This window comes from Larus michahellis, chromosome 1 (genome assembly GCF_964199755.1).
Source record: "Larus michahellis chromosome 1, bLarMic1.1, whole genome shotgun sequence".
NCBI classification, from domain to species: Eukaryota; Metazoa; Chordata; class Aves; order Charadriiformes; family Laridae; genus Larus; species Larus michahellis.
Window position 1 is genome coordinate 25603898 of NC_133896.1, and position 16269 is coordinate 25620166.

Genomic DNA, 16269 nt, shown 5'->3' on the forward strand with positions numbered 1-16269 from the left:
GGGAGCCACAGCAGAAGTACGACACCAGAGATTTGCTGCTTCTGGGGCAGGGTAGGTGGGGCACAGGGCAGAAAGGAGGGAGAAAATCTAGTCTGGCACCTGGAAATGCTGTGCTGGACCACCTTATCTTGCCCATTAGACTGGACAGTTAAGTTTTCTCTTTCAAATTTTTCCACCCTTTCCGTCTTCAGCCTGGGTATGGATCAGTACTGTTGCCCATCCTCAACTGCTGTGCTCTGCATTCTGTGGATAATATTGCTCTCCACAGCTGTGGTTCAAGCTGCCTTACATGGGAAAGGTTTAGGATTGCTGTCTTCTGATTCTTTGGCAAGTGTTGTACTATTAGATGATTATGAGAAGTCTCCAGTATCAACATCTCATCGCTGTTTTAGAAGCAGTAAGACCAACAATTCTGAATTCCATGATATTTTTTGTCAGGTTTAGCCATCTAAACAAGATGTTTCAGCACAGTTATTCCCAATACGTGGCCCAAAGAGGCACTTCCCAGTTTGTTACTTTTTAATGCTTTCTTATCTACACTGATCTTTATTTTACCAGCCAGGCTTGCATGCGACAGCACTGGACATGCTGGCTGCTATGTATCCCAGTCTAGGTGCCTATAACTCTCATGCTCTGGACATCACAAGCAGGATGCCTAACCAAGAATTTTGAGTTTCACTGCAAGGTGACTAAAAATGTTCTTTGATTTAACCACAAAGTTACTCTGAGTGGGCCAAGTTTCTTTCAAGCGCACAGCAGATTTCAGGGGACTGGGGTTTCATATGTTTAGAAAAACTCTTGTATATCCAAGGAATTCTTTAACTAATGAACAAGAATCCCTCAATAATTATAACTTTTCCATGAAAACCTGGGTTACAGTTTTATTCAAATGGACTGTTCACAACTGTGACAGAATGTTGCAGCCTGGCAGTACTTAAACAGGGCCTATAAGAAAGATGGGGACAGACTTTTTAGCAGGGTCTGTTGCGATAGGACAAGGGTAATGGCTTTAAACTAAAAGAGGGAAGATTTAGACTAGACATAAGAAAGACATTTTTTACAATGAGGGTGGTGAAACACTGGCACAGGTTGCTCACAGAGGTGGTAGATGCCCCATCCCTGGAAACATTCAAGGTCAGGTTGGAGGGGGCTCTGAGCCACCTGATCTAGTTGAAGATGTCCCTGCTCGTGGCAGGGGGTTGGACTAGATGACTTTTAAATGTCCCTTCCAACCCAAACTACTCTATGATTCTATGAATGTGTGGATCATACTAGAAAAAGCCGATTAATTAAGATTGCCTTATTCACCAAACCCGAGACTGCTTTGCTCTATACACAATTTCTTCTGATTTCACTCAGCTGGATGTAACCTGGAACTATCCATTACATATCACCAACTTATTAGCTTCACCTGATTCCGCTGAACCTGTCTTCTCCCACTCAGCAGGGCAATAAGGGTATTTTTAATCTGCTCTAAATTGCACTTGCAATTTGTTTTAATATGATGAATCTCTTTTACGACTGTAAACACTTAAATAGTTGCAAGAGCTAATCAGACCATTTAAGATGTGAACATATTCCTAATGAACAGCATGTGTCTGTTCCTGTTGTCGTCTTTCCTTCCATGACTACAGCTACCACTCAGACAAATCTCCAGCAGATTTTGTATCGCAGTTTTATCAGCTCACACAAAAAGGTTGGAATTTCCCATACAGACAGTGAAGACCACTGCCACACGGAAACAGATTTTCTCTGCTGATTCACACGTTACAAATCCCACAGCACAAACCAGAGAAGACAGAAAAATACTCAGACTAAAGGGTAGCTTCCCAGAATCTTTTTGTATGGATGCATTTTTCACTAATGGGTTAAAAGAATAATTTCTAGTCAAAGTATTCCTGAATGAATTCTGTGGAATGCAGTATCGACTTGACCTCTGCTCAAATACACATATGTTAAATACAGAAATCTGTTTTCTCTCTCTCTCATCAAGAGATACCGAAAACTAAACCTTTGACTAAGTGGTTTGACAACTTAGAAGAAAATAAAACTCACAGAGAACAAAAAAAAAATAAATTTACATTTTTTTATCCGCTGTTTGGTTAGTTCTAATACATAGTATATTGATTTATGTGTTTGCGGTTTTTTTACCAGTAAAGAAGCAGTAAGCAAAATATGAATCCCTTTTTCTTCATCCCAAATACACAAGGGGAGAAAGTTAATGATAGTACAAAATACAGGAAGAAACGGTGAAAAGGAATTATATCAGATACATAAGGAATATATATTAAAAGGAGGACCTTTACAAAGTTGCAGAGGAAATTTTACGCTAGTAGACTAACATGAAACTGCCTGTGTCTTTGCAGAAATGTTCACATGGTGAGGAGAGAGTTCATGGGGCTGTTGGTGAGGCCAAACCATTTATATGAGAATGTGAGAGGAGGACATGGAAAGGATTAACGAGAAATGGGCAGATGAGCCTGAGAATACTCTTGGAATTCAGCCAATGTAAAATCTGACCCTGAAATATAATGAATTGAAATTTCCTATGGTCATATCACGTGAGAAAGTGAGAGCAGTTTTACTGACTCAGTGCAGTTTGAAATGCTGAGTGGCACTGGAGATGCCAAGTGACCACTCAGCTCCCCTCAGCCTACAGACGTGTCAGCCCACGGCGGGGAATGACTGGTTTATGTTGTCTCGGGGCAGGCAGCTGGCGGGAACAGCCAGGTGCATGCTGCTGTTTTCTTATTTAGCACAGTTGAAATCATACCATGGTACTCACTGACAGGGACGCCCAGATCATCAACAGGGTTCTCTCCTATTGCAGGAGCCACAGGATCTTGCAAAAAACCACGGTACTCTATCCTTAAAATAAGTGGGCTTTTTGTTCCCACTATTGCCATTAGAAAGGCTTTCCAAAATCCCATTGCTGTAATGGTTAGGAACCTCCTTCTAATTTTCAGCTTAAATTTGCACATTGCCAGTTTATATCCATTTGGTTTTGTGTCAGCACTATCCTAAGACTTAAATAGCTCTTCTGGATCTATTTCTCCTTGAGGCTTATCCAGGATTTATTCACGCACAGTTCCACTGATACGAGCCAGAAGTAGTCCTACAGTGATACAGTGTTTTTTTAACACAAACCTAAAATGTGTTAAAAAAAAAAAAAAAACAACAAAACAAACCCAAAGAGAGGCTGGTTCCTTGGGATTTTTCTGCAACATTGCAAGATACACGAAATGCAAAGCTACTGTTTAAAAACCAGAGATGACAGAGAAAGAGATAGGCGCAGACCACACAGGACTCACCCCAAACTCTGTGCAGAAGATGGGTGGATAGGTTGTGCGGTGAGTGCACATGAAGTGTCCCACACACCTAACAGCAGTGCTCCAGGGGGCTGGCAGAAGGCTCCTTAGCCTCCCAGATTGCCAAATTTGTTGTCATACTTACACACACCGATCAGAATAAGAGTTACGAAAAGAAATTAGAGAAACAACTCACACTTGGAACAAAATGATTTTTCTAAATGGCTAGAAATGAATGAAACACAGTTGGTCGTTTTGGGGAAAGAGCGAGAAGACAAACCACCTGGAGTAATATAAGGTCACACTTATAAAGCCAGCTGTTACTCTGATCATTAGCTACTTAGTCTAAGCAAGCAGATGTATTTCCTTTGGGGAACTTCTGCTGAAATCATGGAGTTCGGCATATAAAGCAATTGAGGAATCAAGTCTTTTTCTAAACACTTATTTTAGAAGGCTTATTTTTTCCTCAAAATACTTGCTGTAGCTTTCAAAAAGCTTTCAGTTTCTTCAGTATAAGCTGCCCCTGCAGAACATTACAAATTTTTCTTTTCCAAGGCTTTGACAGCTTTGAAAAATAGCGTTATATTTGGAAAAGTGTATTTTGAAGAATTATGATACAAACCAGTCTAAATTTCAATGAAGTCACTAAATCCTTCCATTTACTTTAGGAAAAAATTGAATTTGGCCTGGATAGTTTATAAAAAAACAAAAAAACTGTCCTGATTAAAGAACTTGTCATGAGTTCCAAGGAAATTCTAAACTAGTCAGGATTTCTTTGTCAAATTACAGCATTTACAGAAACACACGTCTTCATTCACTAAGATACATTTGATTTCATTCATTTTTATGCAGCATCCTTTATTTACAGCATTTTGAAGACCAATTTTGTAACACAATTTCAACACAAAGTACTCCAGGTGTCTGTTATTTCACCCTTTCTGATATTATGGTTTAATGAAATCCTCACTGCTTTTACTGTTATCCTATCTCAGCAAGCAGATAAATAAGGCAGCGAAGAGGAGAACCTCTTCAAATGCTACCTGCTTTATATTTCAGCTTTCAGGTAATCCAGTATTTAGCAGAAATCTTTCGGCAACGAGGATGACAGTTCAGAGCCAAAGCACTGACAGATATACTGGTCCTGAAGACTCTTAAATCTCTCACTAGTCAGGTGAGGAGCAATCATAATATCTTCATACAGAAATGTAAATTGCTGAATGATACCTGCGCAATAGGATCTATAATATTTCAACATCACACAGAATTTTCCAGGCAACTACAGTCTCTAAGTGTAGTGAAACATAAAGGGTTGTAGGAAAAAATTGTATTACCTTGTGTGTCTAACTGGATGCTTTAAAAACCTAGAGAAGTAAATATTGCTTTCTCAACGCCAAGTAGCCAAGCAACATCTAGCCTGTTTTTTAGCTACTGAATCTGAAGCTGTGATATAAATGACAGACGTGGGAGACCTGACTTAGACAAAAGCCCAGATGCAAGATGTCATTCAGCTGAATCACCCACCTGTTCCGCACTAGCAGTAGGTTCCGCAGCCTTCAAGTTCAGGCTCCTACACTGTCTTTAGGTGAGCTAGGCAGCTGACTGCAATAATGAGCCACTGGCTTGCCCAAATGGCTTTCAGCTCTCTAGGACCCCTCATGTAAATGTTGAGTTGGTGGAAACACATGTGATCTCTGACCAATTTTGGGAGATTGTGTCCTTCAGAAGCACAGCCTAGAATCCCCTTCCGAGAGCAAGTATCTGCAGCTTTCAAAGAAACAAGCAAAACTTGCTCTTTATTTAGAACACAACCAGAGAGAAGGCAGTGGTAGGGACTTATGCATTGTACCCAGCAAGAGGATAATAAAATACTGACTAAGAGCAGGCATAAGAACTCATATTTCCTCTCTTGCTGTACTATCCTACCAATTCTGAGTCCTGCCTCCACAATCCCAAAGCAAATGCTTAAGGAACAGTAAGAAAAAGGCAAAATTATGTGATATGCTTGAAAACTTCCTTGCAAACTCTCCCAGGCTCTATTTCCAGCTCCAAAAATTCCTGAAATGGATGTGGTTTCCATCTGCCTAGCAACCCTCAGTAGGTTTCTCTTTTAAGAACTTATCTAGTATCCTCTCAAAACATTTTGCTCTCAGAGCAACCTGCAACAGAGCTTCACAGGTCTACCACCTGTTACAGGAAGAACTACCATAGAATCATCATAGAATCATAGAACAGCGGGTTGGAAGGGACCTCAAGGATCATCTGGTCCCACCTTTCTTGGCAAAAGCACAGTCTACACAAGATGTCCCAGAACACTTCAAAGTGTCTAATGTTGGAGAATTCTCCACTTCCCTGGGGAGATTATTCCAATGGCTGATTGTTCTCATTGTCAAAAATTTTCCACTTGTGTCCAATCGGAACCTCCCCCGGACTAACTGGTACCCATTACCCCTCATCTTTTCCACGTGACTCCTTGTAAAAAGGGAGTCTCCATCTTCTCTGTAGCCACCCTTTAAATACTGGAACATGGCGATAAGGTCTCACCTAAGTCTTCTTTTCTCAAGGCTGAACAAACCCAGTTCTCTCACCCTTTCCTCATATGGCAGGCTTCCCACTCCTTTGATCATCTTGGTGGCCCTTCTCTGGACCCTTTCATGGCAGTCCACATCTTTTTTATATGGCAGGGACCAAAACTGAACACAGCATTCCAGGTGTGGCCTTACAAGTGCTGAATAGACTGGGTAATGACTTGTTTATCTCTGCTGGTGATGGCCTTGTTGATGCAGCCCAGCACCCTGTTGGCTTTCTTTGCCCCAGCAGCACACTGTTTGCTCATATGGAGCTTGTTGTCCACCAAGACACCCAGGTCCCTTTCCAGAGATCTGCTGCCCAGCTGGGTAGATCCCAGCCTGTGCTGCACTCCTGGATTATGTTTTCCCAGGTGCAAGACCACACACTTGTCTTTCTTGAGCTTCTTAACTACCTACCCTTTCATTTGTTTTTAAATCTGGCTCCTACTGCCTTCATTTGCTGTCCCCTTGCTCTCACAGTGGAAGACTAAGTGAAGAATCTATTCCCACCATTTGTGAGTTTTTAATCCTCTATATAACAAACTCTTAAGTTGACTTTGTTCTCAACAGGGAGTCCTAGCGTATGTTGTCATTCCTGAAAACAGATACCCATTATCTTTCCTCTTTCCATTCCCTTAGTCTTTTCCAAGTCTGCTGTGCCCCTTCTGAGATGAGGGGAACATAAGCATACACAATAATTAAGAAGTAGTTTAGCAGTGACTTAATGCTGTGGCATAATTGATGTTATTTGTTCTTTTCCCTATTTCTTCCCTGCAATTCCTAGCCTTTGTCCTTTTTAATTTATCTTTTTTTTTTAAAGCTAAAAAGCTTCATTTTAAAAGAGAAGTACGAAGAGTCCTCTCATCTGACAAAACCTAATGTTTGGAGACAGGAGATTCGGGTTCAAATCCCTTTAGGTCAGAATAGGTCTTTCCTCTAGACTGTCTTTTCTTGGTAAAACACTTCAGTCACTCGGCCACAACATGAGAAGGTGGCACAGCCCGTCACCCTGTCCTTTGTCTTAACCAGCAGTAGCAGCAGCAGTCAGATCAAGGTACCTGATCCTGTCAGCATCTATTTAGGGCAGCCTTACTGATTTAGGGAGCAGGGAAGTCATCTGAAAGAATATTTGGGTTTGGATCCCAATTAAACTTAGGAGGGAAAGAGGCACCGAGATAGACATAATAGGGTCAGGTAAGACACACGCAGAAAAGGAACTGTGCCTGCCTGAAGAAGCCTCAAAAGGTACTAGCTGAGTTGGGGACCCTTTTAATTAAAATTTTGGGTTCAGGCATCTAAGTTCCACTAGTGTCCTACTTTAGCGCTGAGTTCCCCTTATCAGATGTAGAACAGTATTTTTGTCATTAACGGTTTTGTTATGTTATGGTTTTGTCATAAACCATAGCTCCTGCAGTCTCCGATTAGTAATGAAAAATACTGATTTCTAGGGTGAAATATAGCTGCTTCTGGTGGATCAAAGAATACCTAAGTCCAAGTATGGGCAAGTAGTAGAAAGCAACAGGAGTTGCTGAGAGGCATGCCTCATCTAGAATAATCCATGACGCTTTTACACAGTGCCTGTGTTTCTTAACAAGTCCATTATTTCACCTCGACCAGATAGTGCCACAACATCAGCCAGCGATGCAAAATAAATAAAATAAACCCCCACCTTGTTTCTTAAAATCTCCAGTTATTTCCACCTGAGACTCAAGACTGAATTGACCGACATCAGTAATTTGTATTCAACAAGCAACCTGCGCCATACCTTCCCACAAAAGTCCTCTGCTGCCAACAGTTCCTCAACAACCTGCTGGAGCCAAGTTTCATTCGCAGTCCCAGCCTCTTTGAAAAATTTGCTATCTTTCGTGTAGTGGATTTTGTTTATTTAATACTGTAAGTAGTTTTCTTCCTGTTGATTTATCTTTCTAATGCAGAAGGCTTGACATGTATTCAAAAAGGTAACTTTTGTCTTTATGGGAAAAGCAGCTTATTGAATAGCCAAAGGATGTCTCATACAGGAAAGCCACATAAATGGTGCACGAAGCTGTGAGAATCGAGCTGTTAAATGGGAGCGGGGGGCTCCGGAACTGCTGCAGACTCCAGGCCCTACGGGGAATACTGAGAAGCACGACACGTTTGAAGAGGAATTGAAATTGTCAGCGAAAGAGCAGAATCTGTTCACCCTTAAATTCCTAATTAGAGAACTCGGAGCGGGCAATGACCACTCAAATGATGAGCACAGAAAATGAAGGAAATCGCCTTCCTTAAGAAATAGGCGAGTGCCTACACTCATAAATTAACATCCTGATTTATAATCCAGATTATGATTAGAATAGTTTCAAATTACCACTGTAATTTTATATGTATTATTTAGTTTCTCTGCAGGAATTCAGATAGAAAAGTATATTTAGAGGTGAAGTAATACCAAATACAACTTGGAAAACTTTCATTACACATTGTACTGAATAAACATTGCAAAGTACAGCTTTAACTATTTCAGATATGTCCCACAGACTAGTGTGCTGAATAAATATTAGGTTACACTGACATTAACTTTTCATATGTCATTAATTTCTGCATAGCTTTTCATACCTGCCAGTATTTGAACCTAAAATAAATCCATACTGTATATTTAAATTTTGGCATATAACAGTCTCTATGGTACAAAAGTGCAGAACGTATAGATGGTTATAGTAGAGATGGTTAAATAGATGGTTAAACAGTACTAAAATTCTTATTTTATTTTTAGCTCTTATGTCTTAGATATGGCAGGAGTAAAGTTCTCCACAGGAACTTTGTATCATCATCCATAGGAACGTGTCATCTTATGTGTAAAATATGCTAAAACATTAAAAAATAATACACAGTAATATTACTGTGATGTGATTGAGTTTGAAGTATGCCAAATATCTGCCTTACAAAAATACCATCAATATAAGAGGTTGGTGCAAAACAGAAGGATCTGATCCCACAGTCCTTTAACAGTCTAAAGCTTATTGAATCTAAACGTGCAGACATGAGAATGAACAGAAAGTGGGATTGGATTTGGAAAGCTGAGCCAGGGCTGTCCTTCAGATTCTTATCATTATTAATTGGGGCCGTGCAATAAAGAGCACAGAGAAGTTGCTTTTCTTGTTGGTAGTGAGATGTATGCTGTCTACTAGCTTGGAAACACAGTCCTGATGTCAGCCGTGTAATAAAATTTAGAATGTTTAGGGAAACGTTACTACTTTTGTACGAATACAGCCATGGTACTGGGATGCCAGAAGCAAACTAAAAATGAGAGATCTTTTCTAGATACTGAAAACTTAAAGTGAGATGCAACCAATTAAACAATCTGTAGTTTAATTAGCTGCATTTTGAAAGGCAAAACCCTGGCTGAGGTCAGAGAGTGATAGTAGTAAGGTGTAGATGAGCTAATTTCGGAGAGACTTTTTACATTATTTGGGGAAATTATCTACATTTTGCTAGTGAGAGCAGGGAATATTTTTTAAGTCTTGCCTAAATATTTACACCTCTTTGATTCAAATTTAGCCACAATTATAATGCAATTTGTTAAAACCCGTTCCTTCTTCTATTAACATTTTCTTGCCCACACAGATTCATAGTCAACTTATGGAAAAGACTCCAGGTATTTCTTCCGTAAGCACAATGAGACAAAAGCTACAAAAAGGGCACACCCCATTGACTTCCAGAAAGCTACATGGAACAGACCAGTAAGCTGGGGCAGAATTTCAAAAATATCTTCAGCCTGAGATATACGCTGAATAGATGTAATTGCATATTCATATATTTCTCATTTAAAATAAAAATGTAAAAAGGCAAGTGAATTGTCCACAGAGTGTCCTTTAATTTTAGTAACAGAAAGAACTGCATAAGAAATCTCTATTCTAAGTACACAGTAGTGTCCACAAATAATCACACAGGACTTCTCATGTGCCGGCCCTTGCGACTGAATAGCATCTCACTCCACAAGTAGTTCCATTGAACTCCACTGAATGGCACTCACTGAGAAGACTCAGATAATACCCCTCCATAAATAATTACATCAGTACTTGGCTTCGGTAACACTGTGGAGGAAGGTGCTATCCGTATCTCAGCAGGGATATTAGAATCGAGCCCCTAAGCATTTCTTCAATAACACAGGGAATGAACTGTCACTCTCTTGTCATTCCTGAAAGAACTTTTTGCCTCTGTCTGCTCCAACAGGTTTTCCTTCAGTGAGGCTGATTTGGCCACCTTGTCTTCTCTGAACATATACGAGACGGAGATTTTCCTGACGCATCTCCCAGAGGCAACAGCAAACCTCCCAAACAGATTCATAAGAAAGGACCTCCTGTCGAGCTCTGTACGTGACTAGCTGAGAACTCTACAACATTTTTTGGAAACTGCAAACAAACAAGGCTGGGATCAACATGTTGCCGAGCCTCTGACTAGTAAGCGCGGTCTCCAGAATGCAAAGGCAGACGGCCAAGCTCTTCCGCAATGTCCCATTCACAGAGCCCTGGGTCTGGTTTGACGTGGTTTCTTCCATACCAGAAATACCTAATGGGAAGAGCCAGCCTGTCTGACCCCGTCCTCCCCTCTCACCAAGCCCTAGGAACAAGGCACTGGTAGTATGCAACCATATATTTTATCTTTTTAATGAGAAAGCAAAAGGAAATAACGTCAAAATCCTAACAAAATATTTACTCCTACAAACTAACACTATCAGGTAAGAGCACGTTTAGTTATGGAGAGATACTCAAAGATGAGCATATTCAAATGAAATCTGATTAAATCTGTCTAATAACCTGTACAGGGCATTAATTCTTGGGAACAACCATGCCGATGAACACACTGAGCAGTCTGGCTCATGAGTCTTCAGAATGAACCACCATTGAGACCAAATCATCCATCACATCTAGAAAGGGTGTCCCCTTCAGGTCAGGTTTGAAAAGAATAGTCTATCAGTCTAGAGAAAAAAAAAAAAGAAGTAGCCACACATATTATACCTCATGTGTGAGTAAAAAGCCTTGTTTTCCCATCCTGACAGATCTTCTAAATTCATTAATCTAACATACAAATGCAGAGCATGTATTTGAATACTACATTATACAAAACCACCTTATTCCTAAAAAGACATGGGATGAAATTATTATGAAAACATAGATTTTGTTAGAAAAGTTATGTTTGTCTTGCATTGCTTGCAATGTGGTAGGATCATCTGCACACGGAAGTTAGTCTCCAAAAATTGAATTGTGTTGTATTACGTTATGACCACTTCACGGTATACTTGATCTCACACATTCCTCACACTTTTTCGTATACCTCCACACACATACACAGGCACCTGTTAATTTTGTCCTTTAAATAGTCTTGGGAGTACATCTGATTTTAGGAAACAGGTTGGCAACATAAGACAAATGTTCTGAAAACTTAACAGAAGTTTTACGAAAGGCCATTCTTTGCCAAACCAGTATAAGGGAATTATACTAGAATAAGTACCCTATTTTTAGAAATAGGTTAGTTTAAAAGTGACACTAAAATGCTATTAATGCCTTTATAAAGATCACACATTTTAATTCAAGGTCAGTTACATTCGTCACATTTATAGTTGAATTATTCCACTATACATTCAGAAAGGAGGTAAAAATATCTTTCACGTAACAAAATTGTAAAAAGTAGTTTCCTCTAACTCGCAGAACTTGGTACGGAAATTGCTTTCACTCCGAGTAACCTAACACCGATCTTTGTTTATAGAGTTTCATGGTTTCAGAAGCAGCACCACCTATTGGGTGAAAAATGTAGGTTAGTGCCTACTTTATCACGAGAGACCTATTGTAAAACTGGTTTTGTACATAATGGGCTGAAGCTCCTAAGTTCCTCATACTTGAACACAAGCAAACAACTAGTATTTTCTAGCGATCTGTTTGATAGAAACCTATAAATTCAAAATGATCATTCGATATAATATCAAACCCACCACTTAAGCTCCTAATATTTATTTGACAAAGTATTTAAGACGGCACTTCTAAGAGCATCAACCGCCTCAGGGTGGCTATAATAATAATACTGAATACCAGAGCATCGTGTGACTTTTCGGATGCGCTCCAGTTGCACAGATCTGAATGAGTTGAAAATTAAATTGGTTATATAAGTAGCCCCACTAAAATCTATACAGGAATCCATATTCTGTATGCAGTGTCCCACGTGAATGAACAACTCGTATTTTGCTTTTCGAGGCAGCAGTTGTAACCCTGGTTTTTAGGGCAATTGCTGTTCTTACCCGTTCTTAGAGAACGAGTCTGGCTTTTCTGGGGGGATGAAATTTTGCACCCCTCCCCGCTTCTCTTCGAAGCAGCTCCTGCGAGAGGCTAAAGTAAAATTTCACGTCCCACACCCACGGAGGAAGCTCGATGTCCATACTGCTCGGCAGCGATGCTCATACCCACTCCCGTGCGGGCTGCCCGGTGCGGAGAGACACCCGTTGCGGGGGGTTGGGGGCGGTGGGGGGGGGAAGAACCCGGCGGGGCGCGGGGGCTGTGGGAGCAGAGGCAGGGTGGGCTGGCGAGTGCCCCCCCGGAGCAACCCGGCTGTGCCGCGGGTGGCGCGGAGGTGCCGCGGAGGTGCCGCACATCGTTGGAGCCCGGCAGCGGGAGGCTGAGGTAAAAAAGGGGCAGGGGGAACCTTCCCACCCGTGGCGTTGACAGCGTGTTCCCGCGGCGGCGACTCCACCGGCAGCTCTGAGCCAAAGGCATCGGCGGGAGCAAAAAAAAAACGGGGAGAAAAGTTGGTCAGAAAACCCGAGGATGAATTCACGCAAATGTCACTCACCCACTCTGAGGATGCAGACGAGCTGGATGCAGGCAACCAAGCGCCCGAGAATGAGCATGTCCAAATCGTCCTCTGCCTCCTCCCGTCCGCCTGTCCGACTGCCTCTCTGCCTCCTGCCTCTCTGCCTCCTGCCTGCCCGCCTGCCTCCGCGGGCAGCTGCGCCTCTCCCCGCTGGGGAGCCGGCTCCGCGCCGCGGCCGCGCCCGGCGGCCGCCCCCACGCCGCGGGTGGGCGGGATGAGCGGCGCTGGCTGCTGGCGGGGCCGGGGCTGGCTCAGCGCATGGCGGGGCTCGCCGCGGCCGCCCTCCGCTGCCCAGGGCGCGGGTGCCTGCGGGGGAGCGCGGGGCTGGCCGCGGGTGCGTGTGCGTGGGTGCGTGTGCGGATGTGTGTGTCTGTGTGTGCGCGGGGGGGGCGGAGACCGCGCGCTGCTGGGCGGGCGCGCACGTGTGCGCGCGTGTGAGTGTGCGTGAGTGTGTGCGTGGGGAGGGGGGTGCGCGGGTGGGAGGGGGCAGACACACCACCCCCCGCCTCAACCGGCAGGAGGGAGGGGACCGGGGTGAGCGGGGGCGCTCAGGTCGCCGCGGTCAAAAGCGTGGCCCCGAGGCCGAGGAGCCCGCTGCGGGAGGAGAGCGGCTTCGTGCGGGTTGGGGACAGCCACCCCTTTCGGGACACCCCAACCCGCCCCCCCCCGGCGTGCGAAGGGAAAGTTTATTTCGGTGGGGTACCGGGGGTCTGGGAGGGCGGCGGTGTGAGGGTCTGGCAGGTGCCAGCCCGGCGGTGGCGGAGCCTGGCAGCCCCTTGGGAGATGGCGCCGAGCGCGGAGGAGCCCCGTTAAAACCCGGTCCTCCCGGGAAGGATGGCGGGGAGCTCTGCGGGGCGGGTAAGCGCCACCGGGCTGTGAGGAGGTGGCGTTTGCGGGCTGCTCCCGGAGCCGGGAAGCGGAGAGGGTACGCGTTCCCTGGGAACCGGAGTGGGGCGGGGGGGAGCGGGGGAAGGGGGGCTGGAGCCGCAGGATGCCGTTATCCGCCTTGGAAGTGGGTCAGGGCGCAGGCACTGGCACCGTTTCTTCGGGAAGAGAAAACAAGACCAAAAAAAACCAAACCCCAAAACTACCCAGACGAGAAGTGAAAAACGAAGGGAAGCAAACGGCAGGTCTGGCGTGGTGGGGAAGCGCAGGGCGGCACGCGTGGGTCCGTCGGGGAGCCCCAGACGAGACGCCCCCCTGTGCAGCACCCCGATGGGGAGGGAGTGGGCACCCTGTCTCCCAGGCTGGGCCTGACCCCCCCCCGGCCTTCCTGCGCTGAGCTGAGTCCTCTTGGGTGTGGGTGTGGGAAAGGAAGGTGCGGGGCTAGAAACGCCCCCGACAAACACCGTGGGTTTGGGAGCGTGAGGTGGCACACGCCATCCTCCACTTCATCCCCGGTCCGCCCAAGTGCAGCCCAGGAGCCGTGTGAATGGCTTCTGTGTTTGCGATACTGTTCCCATCAAAGCGAAACCGTCTACTCAGCACGGATGTGCCGTGACTTTTAATGGCAGAAAACTTAAGTGTAAAACCACTTGGTGCTTTAGAGGTGCCCTGCTCCACCAGGCCTCTAAGTCCTCAGGCACCGGAGCAGCTGCTGCCAGCTTGTCCTTCAAGGAAAACAAAAAAACTCCTGTGTCAGTTTTTCATTTCGGTGTCCACATGCCCTACCTGGCTTTTGGGGGTGTTATTAGCTATCTTGACATGAAACAAATTGGAAATTTCTGAGTGAACAAAAATTAGAGGAGAAATTGCTGAGGTGCTCAAGCAGTTGGTTGTATTTGGGAAGCAGACTGCAGACGTGTCTTCTCATGCAAAGTCAGCATCTTTCCGGGTACTACAGAGTTTACATACAATAGAGGCTGGTTCATTAGGAGAAGGATTAACTTTGAGTGACAGTTCTTGTTAAACGGACTACTGGTATCACGGGAAGAAACAAGTTCCGTGCGCTGCGCTCCACCAATAAAAAACTTTGTCCTAAGGGAAAAAGTTGTTAAAGATTTTAGTCAGCTGATTTTCATGTTCCTGAAAGAACCTAGATGCCAGGAAACAACTGTAGTGATTTCCAAGCCCATACACATGCAAACATGCACAAACACACTGATATACATATGCAAGACAAAATACTAATACCAGTGGATAATATATTTAAAACAAACTCCAGCTGCCACACTGTTTTGCAATTGGTTTAGTTTCTCAGGAGGAATAAGAATTATATATGCAATATGTATTAGAATGTACAGTACTCCACAACTTCCGACATATAGTAAGGAATAATATGTGTTATTTTGTTAAAGGCCACAGGTGGGGAAGAAGGAATATATTGAGTCACTCCAGAGATGATTCTCCATCACCATACTTATTACACGGGCATTTTATTACAGGCAAACGCAGGGTAATCTGTCCATGCTAATGCCTGCACAATGCTGCCAATGCTGCAGTAATGCAGGGTTCTCGGGATATACCTCTGCTTGGCATTCCTCTGAAGCTGGCAGGTAGACAGAACTCAATTAAGTTGCTTGTGAGTACCTGTGAGCTTGCAGCAACCTCCAGCTTTCTCCTCCAGCCTGCTGGGGACCAACTTCTGAGCAGTTTGGTGCGTTTTCATCTCCAGGTTTTCAGCTATGGTCCAAGCTTTGTGACCATCTGACAAGGCTAAAGGATCATCTCTGGCAGCTGCTGATGTGGTTACCTACTCGGGTAGGTGCTGGAAAAGCTTTAGATGGGTCAGTGTGCTCCCTTTCTTACAGGGTTTCTCTGAGAACCCCCTTTCATTTATACTACGAACAAGTTACCCATCATGAGCACACCCACACGGAAGGGCAGGCACAGCGTTCACAGATGGCACGACTATTTCTTAGTTTCCACAGTAAATTACTACCCAGAGAGAATCCATTCCTGACACGGTCTTTATGCCAATAGCTAACTTTCACTTCCAGCAAGGAATGCGCTGTAATATTTTACGCAGTGAATGATAACATTTAGGACACATCACCAGGGAATGTGTTAGACTCTCCCTCATTTGAAACCTTTACATCATGACTTTAGTCTCCTTAAAACATGACCACAAATGTCTGCACTGAGTAACTCCTGTGCAGTCTTATAGCCTCTAACACAGAGGTAAGAAGGATGGATTAGAAGGTTCATCTCTGGCCATTCAGTGTATGTGCACACCTGGCCAGAATCAGAATAAAATGATGATACCCTGATGTGATAGTACTTTACAGCTGCTTTGAACAGGTGTCAACAGTTTAGAAAAGACACCAGCCCGGAGGCTGAGTCCTACAATACCCCTCTGGTTCTTGCGCTGAAGAATGGTTGGTGAAGAAGCTCTCTAGTCTAGGAAACGCTTGGCTGGGGTAGGGTGATGCTGTTCATCTTCGCCTTTAGCTGGCACGTCATGATGTTTAACTTGTGCTGCGTCAAGCCAAATTCACTAAAATTACTTTGGAAATAAGGAAATCTGTCAAGCGAATCAATTCACTAGCTCTAACGGCATGTTTTCTATTACTGCTCCTGCGTTCTCCTCGGTGAAGTATAAATAACTCATGACATGA

At 44.0% G+C, this 16269-nt stretch overlaps 1 protein-coding gene across 7 annotated transcripts in view; it reads right to left on the reverse strand.

The window, feature by feature from the left end:
• The window catches only part of PTPRZ1 (protein tyrosine phosphatase receptor type Z1), a 143379-nt gene extending 130295 nt beyond the window's left edge, over positions 1 to 13084 (reverse strand). For all 7 annotated transcript variants that reach the window (XM_074598634.1, XM_074598546.1, XM_074598459.1 and 4 more), the window contains exon 1: positions 12692 to 13084. In XM_074598634.1, coding sequence (XP_074454735.1) covers positions 12692 to 12749 — 58 coding nt within the window. In that variant the 5' untranslated portion in view covers positions 12750 to 13084. The remainder of the gene's footprint in view (positions 1 to 12691) is intronic.
• Between the last annotated feature and the right edge of the window lie 3185 nt (positions 13085 to 16269).